The 21,920-nt window shown below is 40.9% G+C and overlaps 2 protein-coding genes and 1 non-coding gene across 6 annotated transcripts in view; all 3 read right to left on the bottom strand.

Annotated features, from left to right (window-relative positions):
• PRKAA1 (protein kinase AMP-activated catalytic subunit alpha 1) overlaps positions 1–2,324 on the bottom strand; it is a 29,454-nt gene extending 27,130 nt beyond the window's left edge. For 2 of the 4 annotated variants that reach the window (XM_017678091.3, XM_017678093.3), the window contains exons 1-2: positions 1,572–1,673; positions 254–377 (exon numbers count right to left, since the gene is read on the bottom strand). Coding sequence is in view for 2 of the 4 variants with exons in the window: in XM_073236731.1 (XP_073092832.1) it covers positions 1,572–1,827 (256 nt within the window). In the remaining 2 variants the exon portion in view is untranslated. Of the gene's footprint in view, positions 1–253; positions 378–1,571 lie in introns of all 4 variants that reach the window. The other 2 variants (XM_073236731.1, XM_073236740.1) reach the window with 2 other exon arrangements.
• Positions 2,325–18,412: 16,088 nt separating this feature from the next.
• On the bottom strand, positions 18,413–20,979 carry RPL37 (ribosomal protein L37). The gene is made up of 4 exons (XM_017678094.3): positions 20,828–20,979; positions 20,072–20,207; positions 19,753–19,837; positions 18,413–18,529 (listed from the first exon to the last, which is right to left on the bottom strand). The coding sequence occupies exons 1-4, from the start codon at positions 20,828–20,830 to the stop codon at positions 18,460–18,462; spliced, it is 294 nt and encodes a 97-aa protein (XP_017533583.1). The 5' UTR covers positions 20,831–20,979; the 3' UTR covers positions 18,413–18,459.
• Positions 18,607–18,686, bottom strand: LOC118973431 (small nucleolar RNA SNORD72). The gene has a single exon (XR_005062742.1). It is a non-coding gene; the product is annotated as a small nucleolar RNA SNORD72 (small nucleolar RNA).
• Positions 20,980–21,920: the final 941 nt, after the last annotated feature.

Raw genomic sequence — 21,920 nt, 5'->3', positions numbered from 1 at the left:
TGATGAACACCCAATCCCAGAAGAACTGTGAGAGAGGTGGGGACACCAAGACTGACATCACTATTTGGGGGTTTTAATGAGCATATATCTTCCAAATACTTGTAAAATAAGGCTGTAATAACTAATAAGTAAAAAGACAGCATAGCCAAAAATAAATAACTTCAAGGGCATAGAAACATCTTACTGGGCTAATACAGACCCACCCTACACACTGTTATTACTCTATTCCTGCATTTGCTTCTTACTTTCTTACATTGTTGGCCTTGCTGATTTTCATAAGAAGGTTTAGGCAGTTGCTTCCCTGTGGGCTATACAGCAATTTTCCAGTTCTATGACTCAGAAAAGGCAAGAAAAGGAAGGGTTCTCCTCTTCCATCCCTAGATAAAATCAGAAAATGTTTACTTAGCTCTGGTAGAGCAAGGCTTAGTTAATTCACGGAACAGACTTTCACAAACTTTTTTTCTTTCAAGTCAAATATTTACCAAGAGCTTAGTATATGCAAGTCATAGCTTTTACCCAAAGCATAAATTATTTTTTATCAGTTCCATACTTCCTTCCTTTATACCCCTAATACAAAGTCAAATATTTTAAAGAAAAAAAATGCACCTCACAAAGTTTGCAAATTAAACTTCTTGTGCCACAGTTGGTGGACAGGAGAGCAAGTTTATTTCCAGAAGAATACTGTGTTGAAACCCAAGGGTAAAAGATTCCACGCTTTTCTTTCAAAATAAAAGTTCAAATGATGTGCACTAGCTTATTAAAATATAAATATCCTATGAAAATGAATGGAAACGAACTGCATTAATGAGCTAATAAATACTATCTGGTGGTAACGTCTGCACTACCACATTTGGTACACAGCAACAGCAAAACTGGTAATTCCCAAACCCTGAAGGCACAGAGTCTGCCTTCGGAACATAAACCATGCAGGGCCAACATAAGACCCATTTATATGTACTTAACTGCTACGAAAAAAATTAATCACCCTTTCCGACGAGACGGCCTTCTGTTTTGTTTTGGGTATTTTTTTGTATAATTCTATAGGCTATCCCCAAAGCCATTTTACTTTGGCGTGCGGGTGTGGGCACATTTCACACCTGAGAACCTGGGCAGGTAAGCTGACAGCCTCCTAAAGAGGACGAAAATACGGACAATGTCACGGCAGCGATGAGCTGGCCCTGAGCCGAGAGAGCGCAGCGGGGCGAGCAGGAGGCCGCCTCCCCGGGGCTGCCGGCCGGGCTCCCGGCGCCTACCCCGCGGCCGGAGCGCGCCGCGCAACCCCCGGCCGCCCCACCTGGGAAAGTTCGCACCTCCGCATCCCAGCCCGCGCCCGAGAAGCCCCTCCGGCCGCGGCGCCGTCGTCATGGAGACAGGCCCGCCCCCCCCGCGCCCCCACCCGGCCAGGGAGGGCCGCGCCGCAGTCCCGCGGCTGCCGTCCCGCCGGAGGCAGGACGGGGGCTGCCGAGCCAGGGCGACGAGGAACGCAGGGGCCGGGGAGGATGAGGAGGTGCGAAAGACGAAGTCGCCCGGATCCCGGGCTGGGGCCGAGCCTTGCCCCGGGGGGTCCTCACCCTTCACTTTGCCGAAGGTGCCGACCCCCAGCGTGTCCCCCAGGATGTAGTGTCCGATCTTGACCCGCCCGTCGTGCTTCTGCTTCTCGGCTGTCGCCATCTTTCTCCAGGAACTGAGCCTGCGCACGGCGCCGCGGGACGGGGTGGAGGGGGCGGGCAGGGCCGCGCCGGGGGCGGGTGGGGAGGGAGGAGGCGACGCGGGAGGGGAGCCGCGCCGACGCCCAGCGCCGCCCGCCGGGTCCCTGCGGCTGGCCATCGGGCGCTGTCGCTCCCCCTGGCGGGGCGCGCGGGGGTGCTGGCAGGGGCTCCGGCTCACCGGTTCTCCTCCTCGCCGCGCATCCTTTTGGCCTGGGGCTCCCGGCCACCTGCGCGCGGGAGGGGCTTCCTACACTGCTGGCCAGGGCGGTGGCCCCTCCGCCGCGGTCCTCCCTGGCCGAGGCTCTGCGCTCAGTGGGCTCCTCTACTCCCGAGTCCGCTGTGATTCCAAGGCGGGAGACCGGCGCTGGAGCAGCCCGTTACTAGTGCAGCGAGAACTCAAAGATGGCAGGGGACAACGCCCAGCCACAGCTTTCTAACCTTTTTTATTTTTCCTCTTCGGATGTAATCCAGACGACATAGGGAGTTGTCATTTGCATCTTTGTGGTAGTTTCCCCTACGTGCCCGGCTCCACCCGCTGCTCTTATTTTACTTTGAGCTAGTAGGTTGCACCTCGAAGGTAGCGTTGTCTGTCTTTGCTCCTTGGGGGATGCTGTCCAGAAATTTCCTTCCCAAAGCAAGCTGTTGGAAGGAACGGGTAGAGGAATGTGTGAATATATGTGTGTTCGGGAGTGGGATGTTACCCAGACATTTTTGATATATAAGAATATTTTTACAGTATCAGTAAAATGTAGACTTTGAACTGAAAACGTCTTTCAATTGCATCAACCCAATCAATCGACAAATATTTATCCTACTTCTAAGAAGATTTAGCCTATTATCTATACAAATGGTATCATGCCATATCACAGAAGTACGAAAGTATGCTTATATGTAATGGAATTTTTAAGTGAGTTTGTTACTCAATTATGTATTTTTAACATAAGCAAAACCATGTGTCCAAAAAAAAACAAGTTAATGTGATCTCAGTTTTGCAATGTCACAGCTTTTGGACCAGTGTCAATGGGCAAAGAGTTGGAGTCTTAATAAAAATAATATAAAAAAATAAAAGACTGAAATTGTTACCTTTTTTCTTCCAAATGAAAGTTACCCAATTCTACTGGTTTTTATATACTTTCTATTTATGAAATTAAAGAACATGTATTAAGCTCTGCTTTGTTTCAAGCAAAGTACTGCAGGAGAAGTTTTGGGATCAGAATTACATCAAGGAAAGCAGAGAAAGTTACAAGTACCCTTAGATAGATGATCCTGCTATTCTATTAAGGACCGTACATACTTTGAAGGGCCAACAAGTTAAGAAGTCTTTGACTACTGAGGTGGTACTGGGCAGGGCAGTCATTGGTTACTATTGATAATTTTTGTTCTCTGCTTTCTGCACCTTTACCTCTTTGCCTTGGGAGTTTCTGCAATTCAGGCTTTTGGATCTCTCCAAAGCAGAGAGAGCTGTCTGGATTGTCTTAAGAAAAAAAAACACAACCTTATTTTTTTCCCCTCCAGAAATAGCATCTTAAATTACTTTAAATTTGCATCATGTCTAGAATAGCCTAGCAAGTTTTTGTTATTTCTTTTAACTCAAAAGAAAAAAATTACAAGGTACTTCGGCTCTGTTCAGTGCCAGTTAAACCACAGAGCATCTTACAGGGGAGTAAACAAGTTTAATTTTGCAAACCTATTGCCAATCTCCTCATGAAACTATGAAGACCCAATTAAAGTAATTTAAACTTTTTTTAGCCAAAACATCAGTTTGTTCCTGCTTTGATGTTATTTTAAATTATGATTTTATTTAATAAATATTCATTAAATGGCACTAGTCACTCAAGAGTATTGTTGGGGAAATAATACCTAGAATCATAGATCAAATAATTGAATAGAAAGTTAAAGGTCATTTTATCCAGTCTTCCATAGTCTCTGCTTACACAACTTTTATTGCTGTTTTTTTCATTATGTTGGGATAAAAAATAAGTTCAATTAACAGCTTCTGAGAGAGTAAATAATAAGCCGCCTGTATTCCTTTGCTTTTTCTCTTTCTTTTTCAAAGTTGTTTTCATATTTTCTTCACCCTCTCTTTCTTTTAATCTCCCATCGATCCATCCCCAAATTTACACTTCTGTTTCTTCAAGCATCAGTTAACTGCCAGACCCTCTGGATAGACACAAATTGAAGTCATGGCCCCTCCCCTGGAGGAGCTCATGATCTGGAATGGCAGTTCTCTGTATTCCCCACCCCTCACCCCAGGATAGATAATACTCACATGCTAAATCTTCCAGAGCAATGAAGATAAGATAAATTGTGGCTTACATCCAGTTTCCAGATCCATCTTCTGTAACTCTACTGCTATCTCAGCAAAGTATATTGGAATATCAGCCGGCAGGAGTGACTTTATGGGAGCAACCTTGAAACCACTCTAGTTTTTAGGTGTGGGAGGTGGGAAGTAAACTGTCTTCAAATTTCGGTATTTAAGCTTTTATTAGTTCAAATGTTGTAATACATCTCAGTGCTGATGAGGACATACCAGGATGACCCAATACCCTGGTGGAGAACCTCCAGTCTTGGAGGGCAGCCCAATAATTAGTTGTCAGTTACTTCCCCTCTAGCCCCTCAGGGAGTCTAAGTGAGCTCTATGTCCTCTCGGTCTTTTCTTCTTAAGGCCATCGCAGTGTTAGTAAACCCTACACTGTCAGGTGGATATTACCCTTCCTCGGTGTTGATCTCTAAATATGATAGCCATATTTAAAAGTCTAAGTATTGGGCTGCTGTTAATCTAGCCTAACATTTCCTTACCTTAGTTGTAGTTACATTGTAACTAATATTCAGTATTTATTACACAACTGCTAGGTATTAAAGTTTGCTAGACTGAGGACTCAAAAACCAAAGGAACACAGTCCTGTTTTTGATATAGCAAAGCAGTGTGACAGGTGCTGTAATAAAAACATATATGTGGTCCTAAAGGGGCTTCATGAGAGGAGGGTGTAAGTTCATCTGTGGATGAAGGGTCCTCTGTGGACCTTGAATATATTTGGGGCAGAATTAAAAGATGGTGTGCCAGCAGGGGATGGAGGGACTTGAGGCAGGCATCCCAAGTAGAGGGAAAAACATAAAATCACAGAGGAAAGGAAGCCTTAGGCTTTTTTAGGGAAAAGCAAAGTAGTTATAGGAGGTGAAATTGGGATGTACAGAGAGACTTGTTAGAAGAAACAAGAGGTAAACAGGATTAAATCCTGTTTCTCAAGATGAACATTATCTTACTGAGCAATGAGCCACAGGAAGATGTGAAATAGATGCATTTTAGAAATACATTCTTTACCAAAGAAATTGATAACTATGGGTGCCTTTAGGAATGGAAACTGGGTGACTGAGAGTCAGATACAAGGGGCAGACTTTTCCCTGTGTGCCCTTTTGTAACTTGTTGGCAAACATCTAGTGAAGAGATAATGAGGCAGGCACCACGTATGAAAAAGAAGAACACAAGACTACTTAGATGTGGAATTAGCAAGTAGTGATATTGTTATGGACAGAGAGGGAAAGGAAGGAATCTTAATTACCTCCTCAGTTTCTGGAGGAATTGGAGGGGGATGGGAAATGGGGGTTCAATATAAATGAATTCTATTTGTAACATTAAGGCATCTAAGAGACATTCAGGTACAGACATCCAGGATGATACTGGTAGTACAGGTCTATTACTACAAAGAAAGGTCAGTCTCGAGATACAGATTGGCTGCCATCACCAAATAAATGGCAGATGAAATAGGGCAGTAAGCATAAATGAGATCTCACTAGTTTGTAGTATTAAGGGATTCAAGGACAGAACACTCAGAGAATACAGATGGTTAAGAAGATCCAGAATCAATATAAACCTGGACAGAAAGAAGAGCAGACAATTTAAAAGAAGCTTCCCAGAAAGTTACAATGATTAAAATTAGTTTGTGGATAATTGTTCCCTAGTTAACTAGGGTAGATGATTCCTCCTAATTCCTGATTTGAAATTTTTTTAAGATGAAATGTTTGGAACTCACCCTGACAACAAATTTTAAGCTTCAATTACCGTATAGAAATAGGCCCATACTGTTTTCTAGGGAAAAATCTCAGCACCGTACACAGGGACTTCCTTGGCCCATCTCTGTATGTGGTTGGTTGGTTTTAGCTGGGTTACTTACCGTTAAAAAGAAAACATCAACCCTGACCACCTCTCAGTTGATTTGCTGAGCATCAGGCATGAGGATCTATGCATGATCAGCGGCACAAAATATATTCAGTCACCAAAAACTGTAACTCCAAACTCTTTGCTACCCTATTCTTATCAATTAAGGGAAATAAAGTTCTTGGATGGTTGCCTGAAGGATAGGCTGATAGTCAAATTGTATTCTTGCATCATTTGAGACTACCAGAAAGAATTGGTCTGCCCTTTTCTGGTCACTGTTAGACTAGCTTTTCTCAATTAGGTAATGTAAGCAGCTGATAAAATGTGGATGCCTTGAATAGGCTAATAATGGACTCAGACTACTAAATTGGTCCCCTTAAAACAATATTGGTTAAAAATTTGTCCAACATTTAAGTGGAAAGGTACAGAAAGAGGACTGCAGGAGCAGTGTCCCAGGGAACAAAGACCCTCCCTTCTTAGCAGTTAGATCATCTTAAGTTTGCGTTCTGTGGGGGTGGGGAGGTCTTATCCCACCCCCAAACTATTCAGTCCTTTTTTGTGACACCTTCCCAAGAACAGCTCAGGTAAATAAAATTAAAATGATGTTTGGGCAACCCAGACATGTGTATTGTCCCTTCTTGACTGGCTCCTTTGCAGCTGCCCAGCTTTGCTACCTCTGATCTTGTGCCGCCGTCCTCTGTCTTCAGGGATGCTATGAGCAGACATGCAAAGTTTTTTTCTTCAGCTCTCCCAAATTTACAGCCTACATCTAACAAAGATGTAGTTGCTGACAGCATGCCCTCTAGTAGTCTAACTTCATCCTTGGATTTATTGTATTTTCCTTCTGCTATGTTGTTTCCTCATTCATTTATTATTTACTTGGCTGAAGTTATTATTCTTCTGGCTTCCCAGATTTTTTTTTTAAGTAGACTTTATTTTTTAGAACAGCTTTAGGTTTACAGGAAAAATGTGAAGATAGTACAGGGTTCTCATACAATCCTCACCCAGTTTGCTGTTACCAAGAGCTGACATCAGATGGTACACTTGTTACAATAATGAATCAATGCTGATGTTATCATTAACTAAATCCAAAATTTATTCCAATTTCCTTAGTTTTTACCTAATGTCCTTTTTCTGTTGCAGGATCCCATCCAGGGCTCTACATTACATTTAGTTGTCATATCTCCTTAGTCACCTCTTAGCTGTGATGACTTTTCAGATATTCCTGGTTTTGATGACCTTGACAGTTTTGAAGTGAATTGATCTGGTATTTTGTGGAGTTCTATTTCCTGAAATTTGATGTTTTCTCATGGCTGGACTGGTGTTGTGGGTTTGAGAGGAGGAACACAGAAAACGGTCCATTATAATCACACCATATCAAGTGTTCATACTCTCCAGATTCCTGTTGATGTTGACCTTGATCACCTGGCCAAAGCTGTGTTTGTCAGTTTTCCCTACTACAAGTTACTCTCTTTTCCTCCTTTCTATACTCTTTGGAAGGAAGTCACTAAGCACAGCCTACAGTTAAGGATTGAGGAGGTATGCTCTCCATCCTTTAGGGTAGGGTATCTACATAAATTGTCTCTTTTCTCCCATTTATTTATTTATTCAACTGTTTATTTCTAGCTGCATAGACTCATGAATATTTATTTTATACACTGCATTATAATCCAATAGTCCTTCATTTCATTGCTCAAATTGTTCCAGCTTTGGTTATAGGGTGCTCTTTCAGTTGGCTCCTATATCCCTGACATACTTCCAACAATGTAGTTCTTATGATTTGTTTCTTAGCACTTACTTTCTGGCACTACAAGATGCTCCAGGCTCATCTTGTATATTTCAAGCCCTAGTCTGAGGATCAACCATTTCTCCAAAGTGTCCTGGAATTAAAAACCAAGATTTGGTGTCTGAAGTATCATTGCTTCTAGACCCTCTCAGAGCAAGAAAAATATATGTGTATACTAATCCATAACTATGGCCATCTCTCTAAATATTTCTGTATGTGGAGTCACTCCTGTCGATGTTAAGCCAAACATGACCTCTTATTGATTCATGCAACCAACTCTAATCCACTACCACATAGATTATTCTAGCCTCTTCTCTTTGCATATCTATAAATTCCCACTCCAACAGTGAGAAACCTAGCTTCCATTATCTAAAATCGATTGTTAATTGCTCATTTGGAGTACACATTTATGCAAGTATCAGAGTTAACTTCACCTCTGAGGATAACAATTTTATCGACTTGGGTCCAGGGCTTGTGTGCAGTTCCTTTTATCTTACAGACTCCACTCATTTCCAAGTGGTGATCTTGGATTCCATTATTTCCTTAGCAAAACACCTAATACTGTCCACCCTCTTCAGTGATAGTTTCATACAGATTATCATATAGACAGATTCTCTTTGCACTCCATCCTGGGATGCCCTAACCTTTGTTTTAATCTCCTTCCAGTGGTGAGGGAGAAATTCCCTCGCTAGGGTTATGGGGATGGACAAACGGTACCCAACATGGGACGGATGTATCAGCAGCAGTCTGGTGGTCACATGAACTCCCAGCTTGCAGGACTACATAGGGGCAGTGCTTAAAAACGGAATGATCAACCAGAGGCTGTGGAAGGCAGGCATTGTAGTCCCAGTGGCATGCCCCTTGCTTCCTGTGAACTGTGTAATTAGTTCTTTGAATAATTCTACAATTTGGCAGGGAATTGAAAGCCACTACTCAGGGATTCACACTAATTAGTCCTGGCCCTTTGATAAGGATGTTTGTCTGGGTATGGAACTCATCTATGGGAGCATAATGGGGAGGTGAACTTACAGTTAGGCCATTTGTGGCCCTCCCAATATTACTAGATGGCAAGCAACATACAATATTGAACCTTAATATTAGGCCTTACACAACTACCCAAATGATTTCTTCAAAATTTACACACATGAAGGTTCACTCACTCTGTGCTGAAAGGTTTTGTGGATTTTGACAACTGTGCCATGTATCCACTCTTACCATAATGTTTTCACCATCCTAAGAAAAAGTCCCCTGTGCTTCACCTATTCAACCCTTCTCTTTTCCCTCTTTTTGTCTTTTTCAGAATGTCTTATTATGGGAATCATAGGACAATTAGTCTTTTCAGATTGGCTGCTTTCCTTTTGCAATATCCACTTAAGGTTCATTTGTATCTTTTCCATCACCTGTCTATGTTTTTGGAACAAGGAAATTATAATATTAAAAAATCTAAGCAAGATCGGTTTCCATTCTAAAATAATTTCTTCAAATATTTTTGAATATTTTACATGTTCTAAAAGCATCTTACAATGGCACAGCTTTGTTAAATATTGTTAAATGTATCAAAAGGATATACTCTGAAGAACTAAGCTCTTCGTTAACTTTTGTCAATTTCCTTAATAACTAATAAAATACGTAAGAAGGAAGACTTAGACCTAATTTTTTTTCTCTTTCAGTAAAGGATACTATTCCACACATATGTAATCAGTACATAAAGTTACTAATTCTCATATTCTTTATATAGATTTCTTTCACATGGAGTAAAACACAAAGTCAGGTACGTTATGAAATGTGTAGCATTTTAATTTCAGAAATTAAGTTGGTTTTATATGGGAATTTTATTCTTTGTGTTAAGAATTTGTTCTAAGTCTAGTGTATTTTATTTTTACAAAAATGGGTCTAAATTACTAGACTCATGAAATTTTAACTTGGAGAATATTCTAGGTGCCTTATTGGATTACATACATTACAATTGACATCTACTAGACGACTTTATCTGGAGTTAATACTTTGTCCTGTTTTTCACTTGCCTAGGTTTCTATGTACTTATAAACTCAAACTTTCTACCAATCGTTTAAAATCTTCTCTGAAGACACTGAAATGCAGGTGTGTTAACAGGTAGGTGCTAATAGTCAGTCATATTTTTACTTGCTTAGTTTTCTATGTACTTGTCATTGATTCAACCCAAACCTCCACCAATTGTCTAAAATCTCTCAAAGCTTTATAACACATGATGTGTATATTATCAGTTGTTCTTGAACATGATTCCTAGTTTTCTTACTGCTTCAATTGTTTGCCTTCTACACGTGTCTCAGAATTATCACCCAAGAATCCCTTCACCACCTTCTAGGAGATTCCCTTTACCTTTCTCCTTTGTTAGATTTATTTCCTGCATACCATGATTTCCCTTTTTGCTTTTTCTCCTTCATTGTGATGGAACATATCCCACCAGTAGTTTTATGAGAAAGGCTCAGGGAAGTAAATTTTTCTGAGAGCCTGTTTGATAATACCTCTATTCTACCCTTACAATGTATAATTTGGATAATTTAAAGTTTGAAGAGAATTTCCTTGAGAATTTTGAAGGCATTGCTCCATTGTCTTCTTCTTTTAAAAGTTTATTGAAGTGTAATTTACATACAATAAAATTCACCTTTTCTAGGTGTAGAATCCAATGAGTTTTGAAAAATGTATAGCTGTGTAACTATCACAATCAAGATATAGAATACTTTCATCACCCAAAAAGATCCCTTGTGCCCTTTTGACTTGTGCACATAATTTTGCCCTTCTCAGAATGACACATAAGCCTTTTGCATCCAGCTTTTCACTTAGTACAACCCTTTTGAGATTCATCCATGTTATTGGCATGTGTCAGTATCTTGTTTTTTGTTGCCTAGTAGTATTCTGTTGTGTGGATATACCAAATTTGTTTATCCATTCTCTAGCTTATGGCATTTGAGTTGTTCCTAGCTCTCAGAGCAGAAATATAGCCTGCTATATATATTTACTTACAAGTTTGCACTCCCATTTCTTTTGCATAAATACCCAAGAGTGGGTGGGATTGCTGGGCTTGTAAGGTAGGTATATGTTCAACTGTGACAGCCAAATTGTTTTCTAAGTGGCCATACCATTTTGCATTTCCACCAGTGATGAATGAGCATTTCAATTGTTCCTTGTTAGCATGTTGTTCTGTAGTTTTGTTTTTCTTTGAGCCATTTACAGTTGTGTGCTATGCCACTGAGGTTTTAATTTGCATTTCCCTGATGTCTAATGAAGTTATCTTTTCACATATTTGCCATGCATATTTACTCTTTGGTGAACTGTCTTTTCAGATCTTTTGCCCAGTTAAAAAATTGGACAATTTTATTATTAAGTTATTCTAAAAACAAGTAATTTATCAAGTACGTTTTGCATATCCAAGTTTGTGCCTTGTCTTTTTCTCAATTGTGCTTTTTGGAGAACAGAAATGTTTTGATTAAATGCAACTTACCAATTTTTTCTTGTATAGACTGTGCTTTTTATGACATATTATCTAAGAAATCCTTGCCTAACCCTTTCACAAAGATAGTAACTTTTGTGTTTGGATTTTACCTATATACTTACATGGTGAACACAGCACCATTTTTGATGAAGACAACTTTACTAGATGATCACTCAACCCCAAAACACTAAGCTTCTTGTTCAGGTTTGCACCTTACCCAGTAGGGTAACTACCAGCCACATATAGCTATTGGGCATTTGAAATGTGACTAATTTGGCGTCTGAATTGAGATATGCTTTAAGTACAGAATACACACTGTATTTTGAAGACTTAGTATGAAAAAAAATCAGTAATTTTTGTACTGATTACATGGCAAATATGTTGGACATACTGTTTAAATAAAATAATTATTAAAATTAGTTTTTTTTAAAATGTGGCTACTAGAAAATTTAAAACTATGTGGTTCGCATTTGTGGCTCACATGTTCCTACTAGCAATGCTTGTCTAGCAGTTTACAAGCATTTCTATTAGCCCAGTCAGCACAGATTTTACACGTTAAATATGGCAGAGCTCTAAGCTGCATCAAAGTGATTATTGGTGAACTTCAGAGTCCTCTGATTTCTCCAGGGCTAAGCTCTCACGGTATGGGGGCTTTCCTAGTGCCAGGCCCTTGCAGTCTTGGCTTCTCCAGGTGTCAGATTCCTGACATGTGCACTGGCAAGAGGGACCTACCAGTAACTTCCCCCAGAGCCCAACCAGGCAATTTCTCAGAGGAACGCTGTCAGGCAGGGCACCTCCCCATGAATGGCATCCCCAGTGGCATTCCCCTGGTGGCTTCTAGCAAGTCCCAACAAGATACGTTAACATCCTGTGAACTTTGCCATACCTTCTCCAACATCTGAATCTCAGCTCCAGAGGTGGGGAGGCCTTTTCCTTGGGTGTTCTGTCTCAACTCTAGGGGTAGTGACTGCTCCTTATTTCTGCTCTTCCTATATTGTTTCCTGTTTAAATAATTACACAATTTCTCTTCTCTTCATTGAACCCTGATATACCAACTATTTGTATTAGATGTTCACATTCTGCATGTCATTCTAGGTACTTATATAATAAACTACCATGTTTTAGGGCAGCAACTGAAGTCTGCAAATAAATGCCTGTCCATGCTTTTATCTACATAGATTTTAGCATTGACCCAAACTCAAGACATTGACAAAACCCAGAAGGCAGAATGTGATACTGTCTTTGAGTAACCTATTTGAACTTTTAAGAGTTGTCTCTTTGACTAATATAGTATTCAAAATATAAAACTGTTAAAAAATGTAAAACTATTGAGAATTTTACTCCGTAATATATTCTCCTACAGGACTCTTTTGAGGGGGAGGGTATCAGGAAAGGATGGACTTGCTCTGATCAAGATTGGAAATGGCTTGCTATTGCCTTTTAAGCAAGTTAACCCAATGCTAAAATTATATGTGAAATGATACCTTAGAGCTCTGTACTTTGCGATGTATAATTAACACTGTGGTTCCAGAGTCAGGCCATAGATGAGCAGGTATTCCATGTAATGAAGCCACATTAGCTACAGAAGTAATCTTACATTGTATACTATCTATTAAAGTAATGCTTTCCAATAACTTACTGGTCAGAATCTTTATTACCGGCAAAAGAAAACATACCTTTAACAAATCTCTGCCTTAGTTTTTTCCTCTCCAAAATAAAGTTGCATTACACCATCTCAAGTGTTTTACAGCTGCAAAAGCACTGTGCTACCTCATAGGAATATATTCTTAGAGGTTTCTCTCCCCAGAGCCAACCTTAATTGGAACTACTTCTCTCTGAGGCGTCTTGCTTCCTCTCTTCTCCCTTAGGGAGCTGCTTCACTGCCAAGGGCTGCTTCTGTGACACAAGGACTGTAAAGTTTCTGCCCTGCCTTCTTCACTACCTGGTGGCTATACCACATGCTGCCAATTGTTTCTTCCATTTGCCCAGGATGGTTGTGTTCCTGAAATACCATTTGACACCTGGCATAAGACCATTTTGCTTACTCCTCAGACACCCTTACCACTTACCCTTGAGGAAGCTGGACTTTCTCTGGTAACATTTTACCAGTTGTCAATTTAAAAAAAACTCTTAACCTAAAGGAATTACAAATTTTCTCTATGTTAACACCCAGGAGTCAAGTAATTTTCAACATTTTTTAGGGCAAAATGCTAGGTATTTACAAAGCTATATAAATTTAATACTATCAAAATAAGATTCTTATTGCCTCCGAAAACTACAATGACACACACACACTAACTCCCCAAAGAAAATATATCCAAGAACCTGATCACAGCTTTCAGAATCCTCAGCTAGATCAAAGATATAGAAGGGGTACAAGAGATTGAATAACTTCTTTGAAGTTTTAGCACTTTAAATTCAGCTTTCTTGGGAAAAAAGGGGTTACTACCTTCTAGTTCTCAACCTGGTGAAGGACTTCAAAGGCACCAGAGAGCTTCAAAATGCTTTCTACCACTGTTTTGGTCAATTTCCAGGAGAGGACTGCTGCCAAGAAACCTCTCTGCACTTCTGAATTTGTTCAAGCCCAGGATGTGGGAATGTTTCCTGTGGACCACATGTGGGCCACTCTGGAAAGAGAAAACAGCGTGAGATAATTTTGCATCCTGCCAAGAGAGACCTCTGAAGCAGAGAAAACCTCTGGAGAAAGTGGCCAGATACTAGGGGTTAGAAAGGAGTCACAAGTCTACTTTGAATTGAGATGGGACCTCTACAAGGAACCTCCAAAGAGGTTATACACATGCCCCAGAGAAAAAAATCAATCTGCTAGGTTCAGTAATTATGAATCCACCCCATCCCCTCACACCTCCTTCCTCCTCCTCACCACCCTTTAACCACACTTAAGGAGTGAAACTGCAGCTCATAAGCTGCAGAGATGTGCAAGAAGAAAGCTGAGATCAGAGGGGGTCATGCCCCCTTCTCCACTGTTGGCTTCCATCCCAAAGGAAGCCCAAGCTGCAAGAAGTGAGTCAAGGTTAACTACCTTTGAGTTATGACTATTACATGGGACTCGACCTTTTACTTATTGAAATAAAAAGTTTACATTAATCATGACTGGAAAACGTATTTTATTATGTGAGTGACCTAAAAATACATGGCTCAAACCAAGTCTTTATCTTGGGGCACTGGAGCATAATCCCACTGTACAAAGATATGGACACAAAATTTAAGTTATGTTTTTATCTCAATCCACATATGCCTGTTCTACAGACGACTTGCATATTTGAATATCATTTTTTCATTGTTATTTTCCTTAAAACACGTTATCTCTACCTTACTATACAAGAAAGCTTTTGCTTCAGATTCCATTCTTGGTTCTCGAGGTTATTGATAGTCTCTGCCCTATCCTTCTCCCAGATGATGATGATTCAAGCTACCTTGTGTTTTGAGGGAAAAAAAACAAAAAGATAGAATCCATATGTGAGAAAAAGCTTTCTCTGAAACAAAGTTCTTAACATCATTCTTTAAAGGATTACTGTGCTTTTCTTAACATGAATATACAGTATTACAGTTTTGGCTAATTACAGCCAGGTTGTTTTGCAACCCAGAACACAAAAAAGGTGGAATACAATTGCTGCCTGAATGGCTGCTGTCTCTGGAGGGGTGGCTCCCTATCATTAGCTTCCTGATTGTCTGCCACATTCATTATATCTTTGTCTTTATGGCACTTACCGCTGTCTAAAATTGCTGTTTGTTCACTGTCATCCTGACACACACACACACACGCCTACGTACCCACAGCTGAACTGCCAGAGCAGCATCCTGTCTTTTCACTTACTCTCTTGTGGGCATTGAACTGCTTCATGCACATAGCAGCTGACTAAATTTGGTTCATGAAAAGGGACACTGTATCAACAAAAATGAAAAGGAACCATAGAATATCTTTTGTTTTTTAAAGTAAGCTCCCTATTCACTGTCTGATCTCCCCTAGACCCCTAGAAAACTGGCTTCATTCTTGATACTCTACTGAAACAAGGCTTTTGGAAGGAAACCACGAACCTCAATTTTGCCAAATCCTTTCTTTTTAAAATCTTCATTTTTGACCTGAGCCACATTATGACTGAATGCCCCCTGAAAGTTATCTCCTTTCTTGGTTTGAGTGACTCAACCATCCTAGTTCCGGGGATTAACTCTACAACCACTGATGTCACCTGTCCATCTCTACTGCATCTCTAACATAGCCCGGCACACATATGTGCACCACCATATATATTATGCTGAACATGTGAACCACTCTCCTCTTTCCTCTTAACTCCTATGGACATCTCCCCAAATCTTTTGAGTATCTCTAAACTGTCTTCTTGAGTTTGCATATTTTCAAATAAATTCAACCATTACTGAGTCAAGGATAGTGACTAAAGTTCATCAGTCAAGACTGCATCCTTCTGCCATTTCTAAATGCCCACCAGGTCTCACAATCCCCCTGTATCATCACTATTCTAACCCTTAAAGTCACTTCCCTTTCACAACTGTTCATTACTTTCCAATGTAACTCTCTGGCCTGGGCTTCCCACTTCTGCCACCAGGTTTACATTACTCCTGACACTTCCTCCTAGTCTCTCACAGGTATCTCAATAAACCCAGCTTTAGTATTTCACCCTCCACCCGCAACTGTCTCTGTTCTACATTTCCTCAGTCAATCCATCAACCACCACCTTCTTGCCTTAGCTGGAAACCTGCCAGCTAAGACCATCTTCCTGCTATTTTTGAGGCCCACTGCATTATACAAAATTCTGTTTTTGTACATGGTCTGACGGAATCCTCACATAGCTTACAATACAGAAAGAAATGGAGGGGCCTGGAAGCTACTCAATTCAAATTTCAGACCTTCTCAGTAGAGACCAGCCCCACTGCCAGAACTTAGTCTATGCACTCATGATTATCACATTAACTACTTAAGCAGCCATGGCCTGATTTCCCAGCTTGAAGACACATCTCATCCACACCACCTTACATATTAATTGCTAATGAGAACTAATCATGTCACTATGTGCTTGAAACCTTCAATGACCTATCACTGCCTTCTGGCTAAAGTCCAAACTTGTTAACATGGTACTTGAGACCTTTTGTTATCTCATCACTGCTTACCTCTATACTTTTCTCTGGCCAACATCCCACCATTTTCTTAACCTGACAAACCACAGTAGCTGTGATTAGAGGGCTGAGTAAACAGTATACAGGGGATGAGGCGATCTGTATACCTGGGTTTCCATTTTAAGTAACCACTGGTGAAACCCATCTGGGTCCTGAGTGCTCTCCACCCAAGAAACACAAATTTCTTAGCTGTGTAGGTAAGTGAGCAACAAATGTCTGTCATGTATACTTGTCACTGCACTGGCCCCAGTCATCTTGAGAGATTGAGACCTGCTGCCCGAAACCTCAACTCTGATCCTCAGGACATCATGAGATATGACATGAGCTTTCTGCGAACTAGGATTCAATGAGCCACTGAATCCACCTGTTAACACTCTATTTCTGAGTGTGTGAACCCAATGCCATCTTTCTCATAGCTTCTTCCTGGGTATTAACGTAACAAACTGTGACCAGAGCAACTTTGTATGGTCTAAGTACCTTCTATGGTCTATAAGGATACTTACTATTGTACGAGTCATTGAAATGTACTATACCAAGGGCCACAGGTACTGGTAAGGATTTTTTAAGCTCACCCTCTACTCAATGAACACACAGCCCTTCCCCAATGCATCACTGCCCACCTGTCACCTTACCTTTATGCCAACTGCTTTTTCTGGCCCAGGATCCAGCAAATCTCACAGCTATTTTGGTCAGTGCCGACTTGCCTCAAAGGCTAACATTTACTCCACACTGGGCATTACTTGTCTTAATAGGCTCCATCACTTAGGAACCAAATATTAGTAACACAGGAAGATTTCAGAAAAATCTTGATAGATTTCTTTTCTCTCAAGCCAAAATACTCTAAAATTGCTGCTTTGGGAGATCAAAATCATTTTTGCAAAACTAACCCTAAATTAAGTTGTCCCCATTGTAAAAGACTCTCCATTTTTGGAACTATTTGACTGTGCTCACAAGTCTCTAAGTTACTATTAGTCTTCCAGATTACAAGTGAGCACAAACAGGAAAAACCACTCTAACAAACGGCAACTAGACTCCAGGAACCATGCTTTTTAAACTATGCACCCCAAGTACCAAGTCATTATACTGAGTCTCATATACTAAAAGCCCAATGCAGATTTAGATCAAAAGGGGCTTTTGTTCAAGTGAGTTAAGAGCCAACAAAAGCAGGATGTAGGCAGATTTAGCTACTATCTTGGGAAAGCACCCTAGGGTGCACAGAAGGTAACACTGGTGAGGCAACAAAGATACTGAAAACCCTTTTAAATTAAGGGCAAGGATGTTATACTAAATACAATGGGAAGCTACAAGTTGCACAACATAGCTTGGCTACCTTACAATTTTATGCCGTTCCAATAATCTTCTCCCTCCTCTCAACCAGCAGTCCAGCAAAGTTGGCCTTGTCTCCTCACTTTTAAAAAATGGCTGTAAACAAGAAGAACTGGAAGAGTGGCAAAAAAATTTCACAGTCCTATAAAACAGGAAAAGCAATAATCATCCAGGTGAAGGCCACAAAAATTCTACCAGGGGCCTTTATGTCATTGTCTTTCGTTTACTTGGGTTTATACCTGGATTTTCTTTACTTCCTATTCAGTGCCCTTCATGTGGCCCCTACAGACGTTCTCTTAACCCTACTTAACATACCCAAACAGGTTTTCACTTCGCTGGCCACCTTAAACCTCACACACAGCCTATATACCAGGGGCCAAGCCTTTTGTATAGTAGAGTGAGTCAAGCTCACTTTTCTAAAGTAGAATTCAACTCCTACCCTTCATGTTCTGATACTCTAAGCCTTAACATACCACTTCCCAAAACCAACAGACTTTAGCTGATGACTGCTGCTAAAATTATAAGCTATTTGCTTCTATTTACATTTAAAAAATCCACTTATGCACAAAAACTGCTGTGTTAACTCTTACTCTATTTTTTACCATCACCTTCCACTGTTGTCTGCATGAAGGATCTGGAATTCTGCTTTTCTCATTTTCTTAAAGCAGCACCACAACCAATTCAAAAGTTTGTGTTCTGAAACAGTCACTGAACAAGTAAATCTGGTATTATGCAGCCCCATGCCCAAACCTACAGTAATTCACTGTAGGTTTAATACAAACCTATTAAAAGTACCTTAGGCACACCGGGTATTTTTTTAAAACCAGAACATTTATTGTGTGACTAGTCACTGAAATCCTTAAGATGAACTGGATGTTGCAACAGCTGCCCTCTTCGGTTTAGGTGTTGTTCCTTCACGGAATCCATGCCTGCATCACATTAAAAACAAGAACCGTTACTTTAGCGACCTTATTATATACGTTTTTTGTTAAAACAGATTTTAATGAGCTTATCTCAGTTAGATGCTGAAATCAGTATTGAATTCATATGTTCAGACATTTATTTTTTCAACATCACGGATAAGCTGCAACATTTAATTGCTTCTTTCTGCTTCAATATATACATTTAAGAGATAAAGTTAACTGCCACAGAAGAAAAAAACCTCAATTAATTTTGTTGTACCTTACACTGGGCTAGCATTTCTCCAGTGCCTAAGAGACCTAACTTATTTGTGAAAAAGGGTCCAGGCTATGAAGCAAATATCCTAACTACTTTAGCCAAGGAAAAACAACAATCATGTTCAAAGGCACAGATCTTCTAAACTGCTTAACGATACATTTTAACTCATTAGAAGTCTTACCTACTGTAAGTACTGTTATTCCTTTAGACTCGTGAATGAGGCACAGAAAAGTTAAGCTTGGCTTCAGTCCATGCTCTTATCTCTTACATTATACCAGCATATCACTCAATGTAAGTCCATAACTGTGTAACAGTTTTCAATACAAAGGTTACCTCAGCACACGAACTCAAACCTAAACATGTTTTGTTTACAATGCCCCCAAACTGCCTTGTGAGCTTTTCAAATTATAAAATATGGAACTGAGAAGGCAGGATTTTTGCTATCCTTCTTACAATGCACAAGACACTGGTCTCCCCCACTCTCCCAAAGGTCTAAGTTGAGACTTAAAATGCTCCTCAAAAGCTCTGAAAATGCAGTTTCTCTGGTAAGTCTAGGTCAGGACTGAAATTCTGTATTTCTAACAACTCTAAGGCCTAACTTTAACAAGATCATTAAGTATCTTTCTATACAAATACAACAGCAAGCTGTAAGTTTTCTACAGAATTTCCCAAAGCCATAAACTAAAACCCTGACTCCAGACCTCATTCACACACCGTCTTGACAAATTTTACTAATAAAATGAGATGTAGATATTACCAACTTTATTACATTTTGGGGGGATTTAGCTCAAGTCTCGCACAAAATGTTTATAGCTCATACTGTTCATTGAAAGATCAATAAAATCTACACTGATTCGAAGGTTAGTGGCAGAAAAAATAATCTTCCATCCCCATGAAACCAGGATAATATCCTTAGTTTTACACGAGTAAATCAAGCTCATAAAACCAATTACGTTCAAAACAAAAACTGTACCTGAATCTGCGGTATACAATTTTCAGGTGCCTCATTCTACCAGTCCCTGTGGTATTTCGTCTTTTCGCCTTCGCACTCCAATTATCTAAAACATGAAGTCAGGTGAGGTTCTAAATGTTTTTTTTCCACACATTTTGCAGGCACTGTTGATCAATATACTTAGGAGTGCCTGCCTTTGGTTTTAAATCCAGTATACTGGCTTACAGATGCAATTTTATGTTAAGCACCAAGTAATTTCTAAAGCCATGAAATATACAAACAGGACATTATTTTTAACTTCAAGATCCACTCCAATGGGCCTGAAAATCATTCAACTTACACTTTCTCTTCCTCTTGGCAGGGTAGCCACATTTGCCACAAGTCGACTTCTGAAGGTGATAGGCCTTCGAGCCACAACGGCGGCACAGTGTGTGCGTCTTATTGCGACGCTTTCCAAACGATGACGTTCCTTTCGTCTACAAAGTAAGGGGATAAAGAATTTTGAAACCTAGTAATTACCATACATACTCTCATGCTTTCAGGAAAAAACTACTACTAAGATTTAAGGGCAAAGAGGCCGAAACTGTGGGTGAGGTTTTTAACTTCTCCTAAGTGCTAAATCTGAGCCCACTGCGTACATTTCACATTATCTACACCCTTCGGCAAGAGCTGTTTTTAAATCTATTAGGAAAAAAAAAAGGGCATACAGCGAAAAGACGAAATAATGTGGCTTTCCTAAGTACTCCTACTTCAAAACAAAGGGGCTCCTGCCAGGCATCAGTAAATTCCTTTGCTTACACTAAAGTCAAGCACTCCCAAATCACTCTTCCTCACTCGGTTCCCATCCGAACGCAGGGGTGCGCAGGCTCCCCACTCAGGCTGAGTCAAGGAACCTAGAGCGGTGCCAGCTCCACGGCTGCAGGCTCGGCACCCTTAGGTACAGTTAAGAGCCCATTTTTCCGGCTTTTAAAGGCCCCTTTCCTGCCCACCCGCTCCCCTTTATCAAGAACCTTGCTAGCGCCTCACGGATGGCAGGGAGCTGAGCGCAGAAAAAGAGGATGAAAGACGATTAAGTGACCCCTTGAAAACTACTCACCATACCGCTTCTGGCAAAGACCAAAAAGAGCGGAAGAGAAAGCACTTCCGCTATTTCGTTCTCAGAAGCTTCCGCTCAGGGAAGTGCTTCCGGCGGGGCGAGGTGCACCACTCACAAACGTCCGTCGCCGCAGTGTGTGCGTGTGTGAGGTCGAGAGGAGGATCCGGAGCCAGACGGGGCCAACAGGGCTTTCAGTTTCAACAGCAGGAGGGCGGAGTTCACGGCTTCCGGGCGCCAGAGGGGCGTTTTCCCGCCACACCCAGTTTGGGTGCGAACTGCCCTTAGGTCTGAGCTCGAGTGTTTTGAGCTGCTGCTCCTCCTCCTGGCCTTTGCTCATTCTCAGTCGGAGCAGGGGCCCCGTCGCGGATTCTGCTACCTCAGCCAATGGAGAACCCGTGGTGTGAGGCAGTCCCGCCCGTGGGTACCCGTGCCGACTCGGCGCTCTCGCCGTGTCAAGGGGTCGGCGTGGCACTGGGATCCTGACCTGGGAGAAACCAGCATCTCCAGTTTCCTCACTCAGGCCGGAGGTTTTGGCTGACGCTAAATGACACTAAGAGGTCTTTGGACAGCCAGGCTCCGAAAATTAAAAAAGAAAGGCAAATAATGTTTTTTTCTAATTAGCAAATTAGAGGCAGATGTTTTGATTCCAATTTCATTGTGCCAAGGGGTCACGAGTGGAATTGTCAAATATAGTTTCCTTCACCCTAACGTGAGGAAATAGGATTCAGCAAGCTTTCGGTAGGGCCTGGAAGTGTGTTCTTTAAGAACTTTCTAAATAGTTTTGAAACGTCGTTCCCAAATCTCCTTGATAAACGCTAATCTAACTGCAACCTCTTACCCAATAAAAGCCCCATCCTCACAAAACAACATAAGAAAATATAAAAACGTTTAAGAGTTTAAAAGGGAAAAATGATCCCAAGTAACTATGTAATGTGCTTATTTCCTAAGCAATCCCAGAATTCTTTACCGGTCGCATGTAAAACATTAGCAAAAGGATTTGACTAACTACTGGCAGAACTAGATAAGCTCCAGGAATCAGAGGTTTGATTTTGACAGGTTAATAGTTGGTTAGTGCCTAATAAATGCTAGCTCT

Source organism: Manis javanica, chromosome 1 (genome assembly GCF_040802235.1).
Source record: "Manis javanica isolate MJ-LG chromosome 1, MJ_LKY, whole genome shotgun sequence".
NCBI lineage: Eukaryota > Metazoa > Chordata > Mammalia > Pholidota > Manidae > Manis > Manis javanica.
This window is presented reverse-complemented; position numbering and strand designations above follow the sequence as displayed.

What these genes read in the sequence shown, in the direction of transcription:
- RPL37 (XM_017678094.3), bottom strand. An exon ending in TGCCAAGAGGAAGAGAAAGT is followed by an intron (nt 19,838 to 20,071) that starts GTAAGTTGAATG and finishes TTCATGTTTTAG; the next exon opens with ATAATTGGAGTGCGAAGGCG. An exon ending in ATTGTATACCGCAGATTCAG is followed by an intron (nt 18,530 to 19,752) that starts GTACAGTTTTTG and finishes AATGTGATGCAG; the next exon opens with GCATGGATTCCGTGAAGGAA.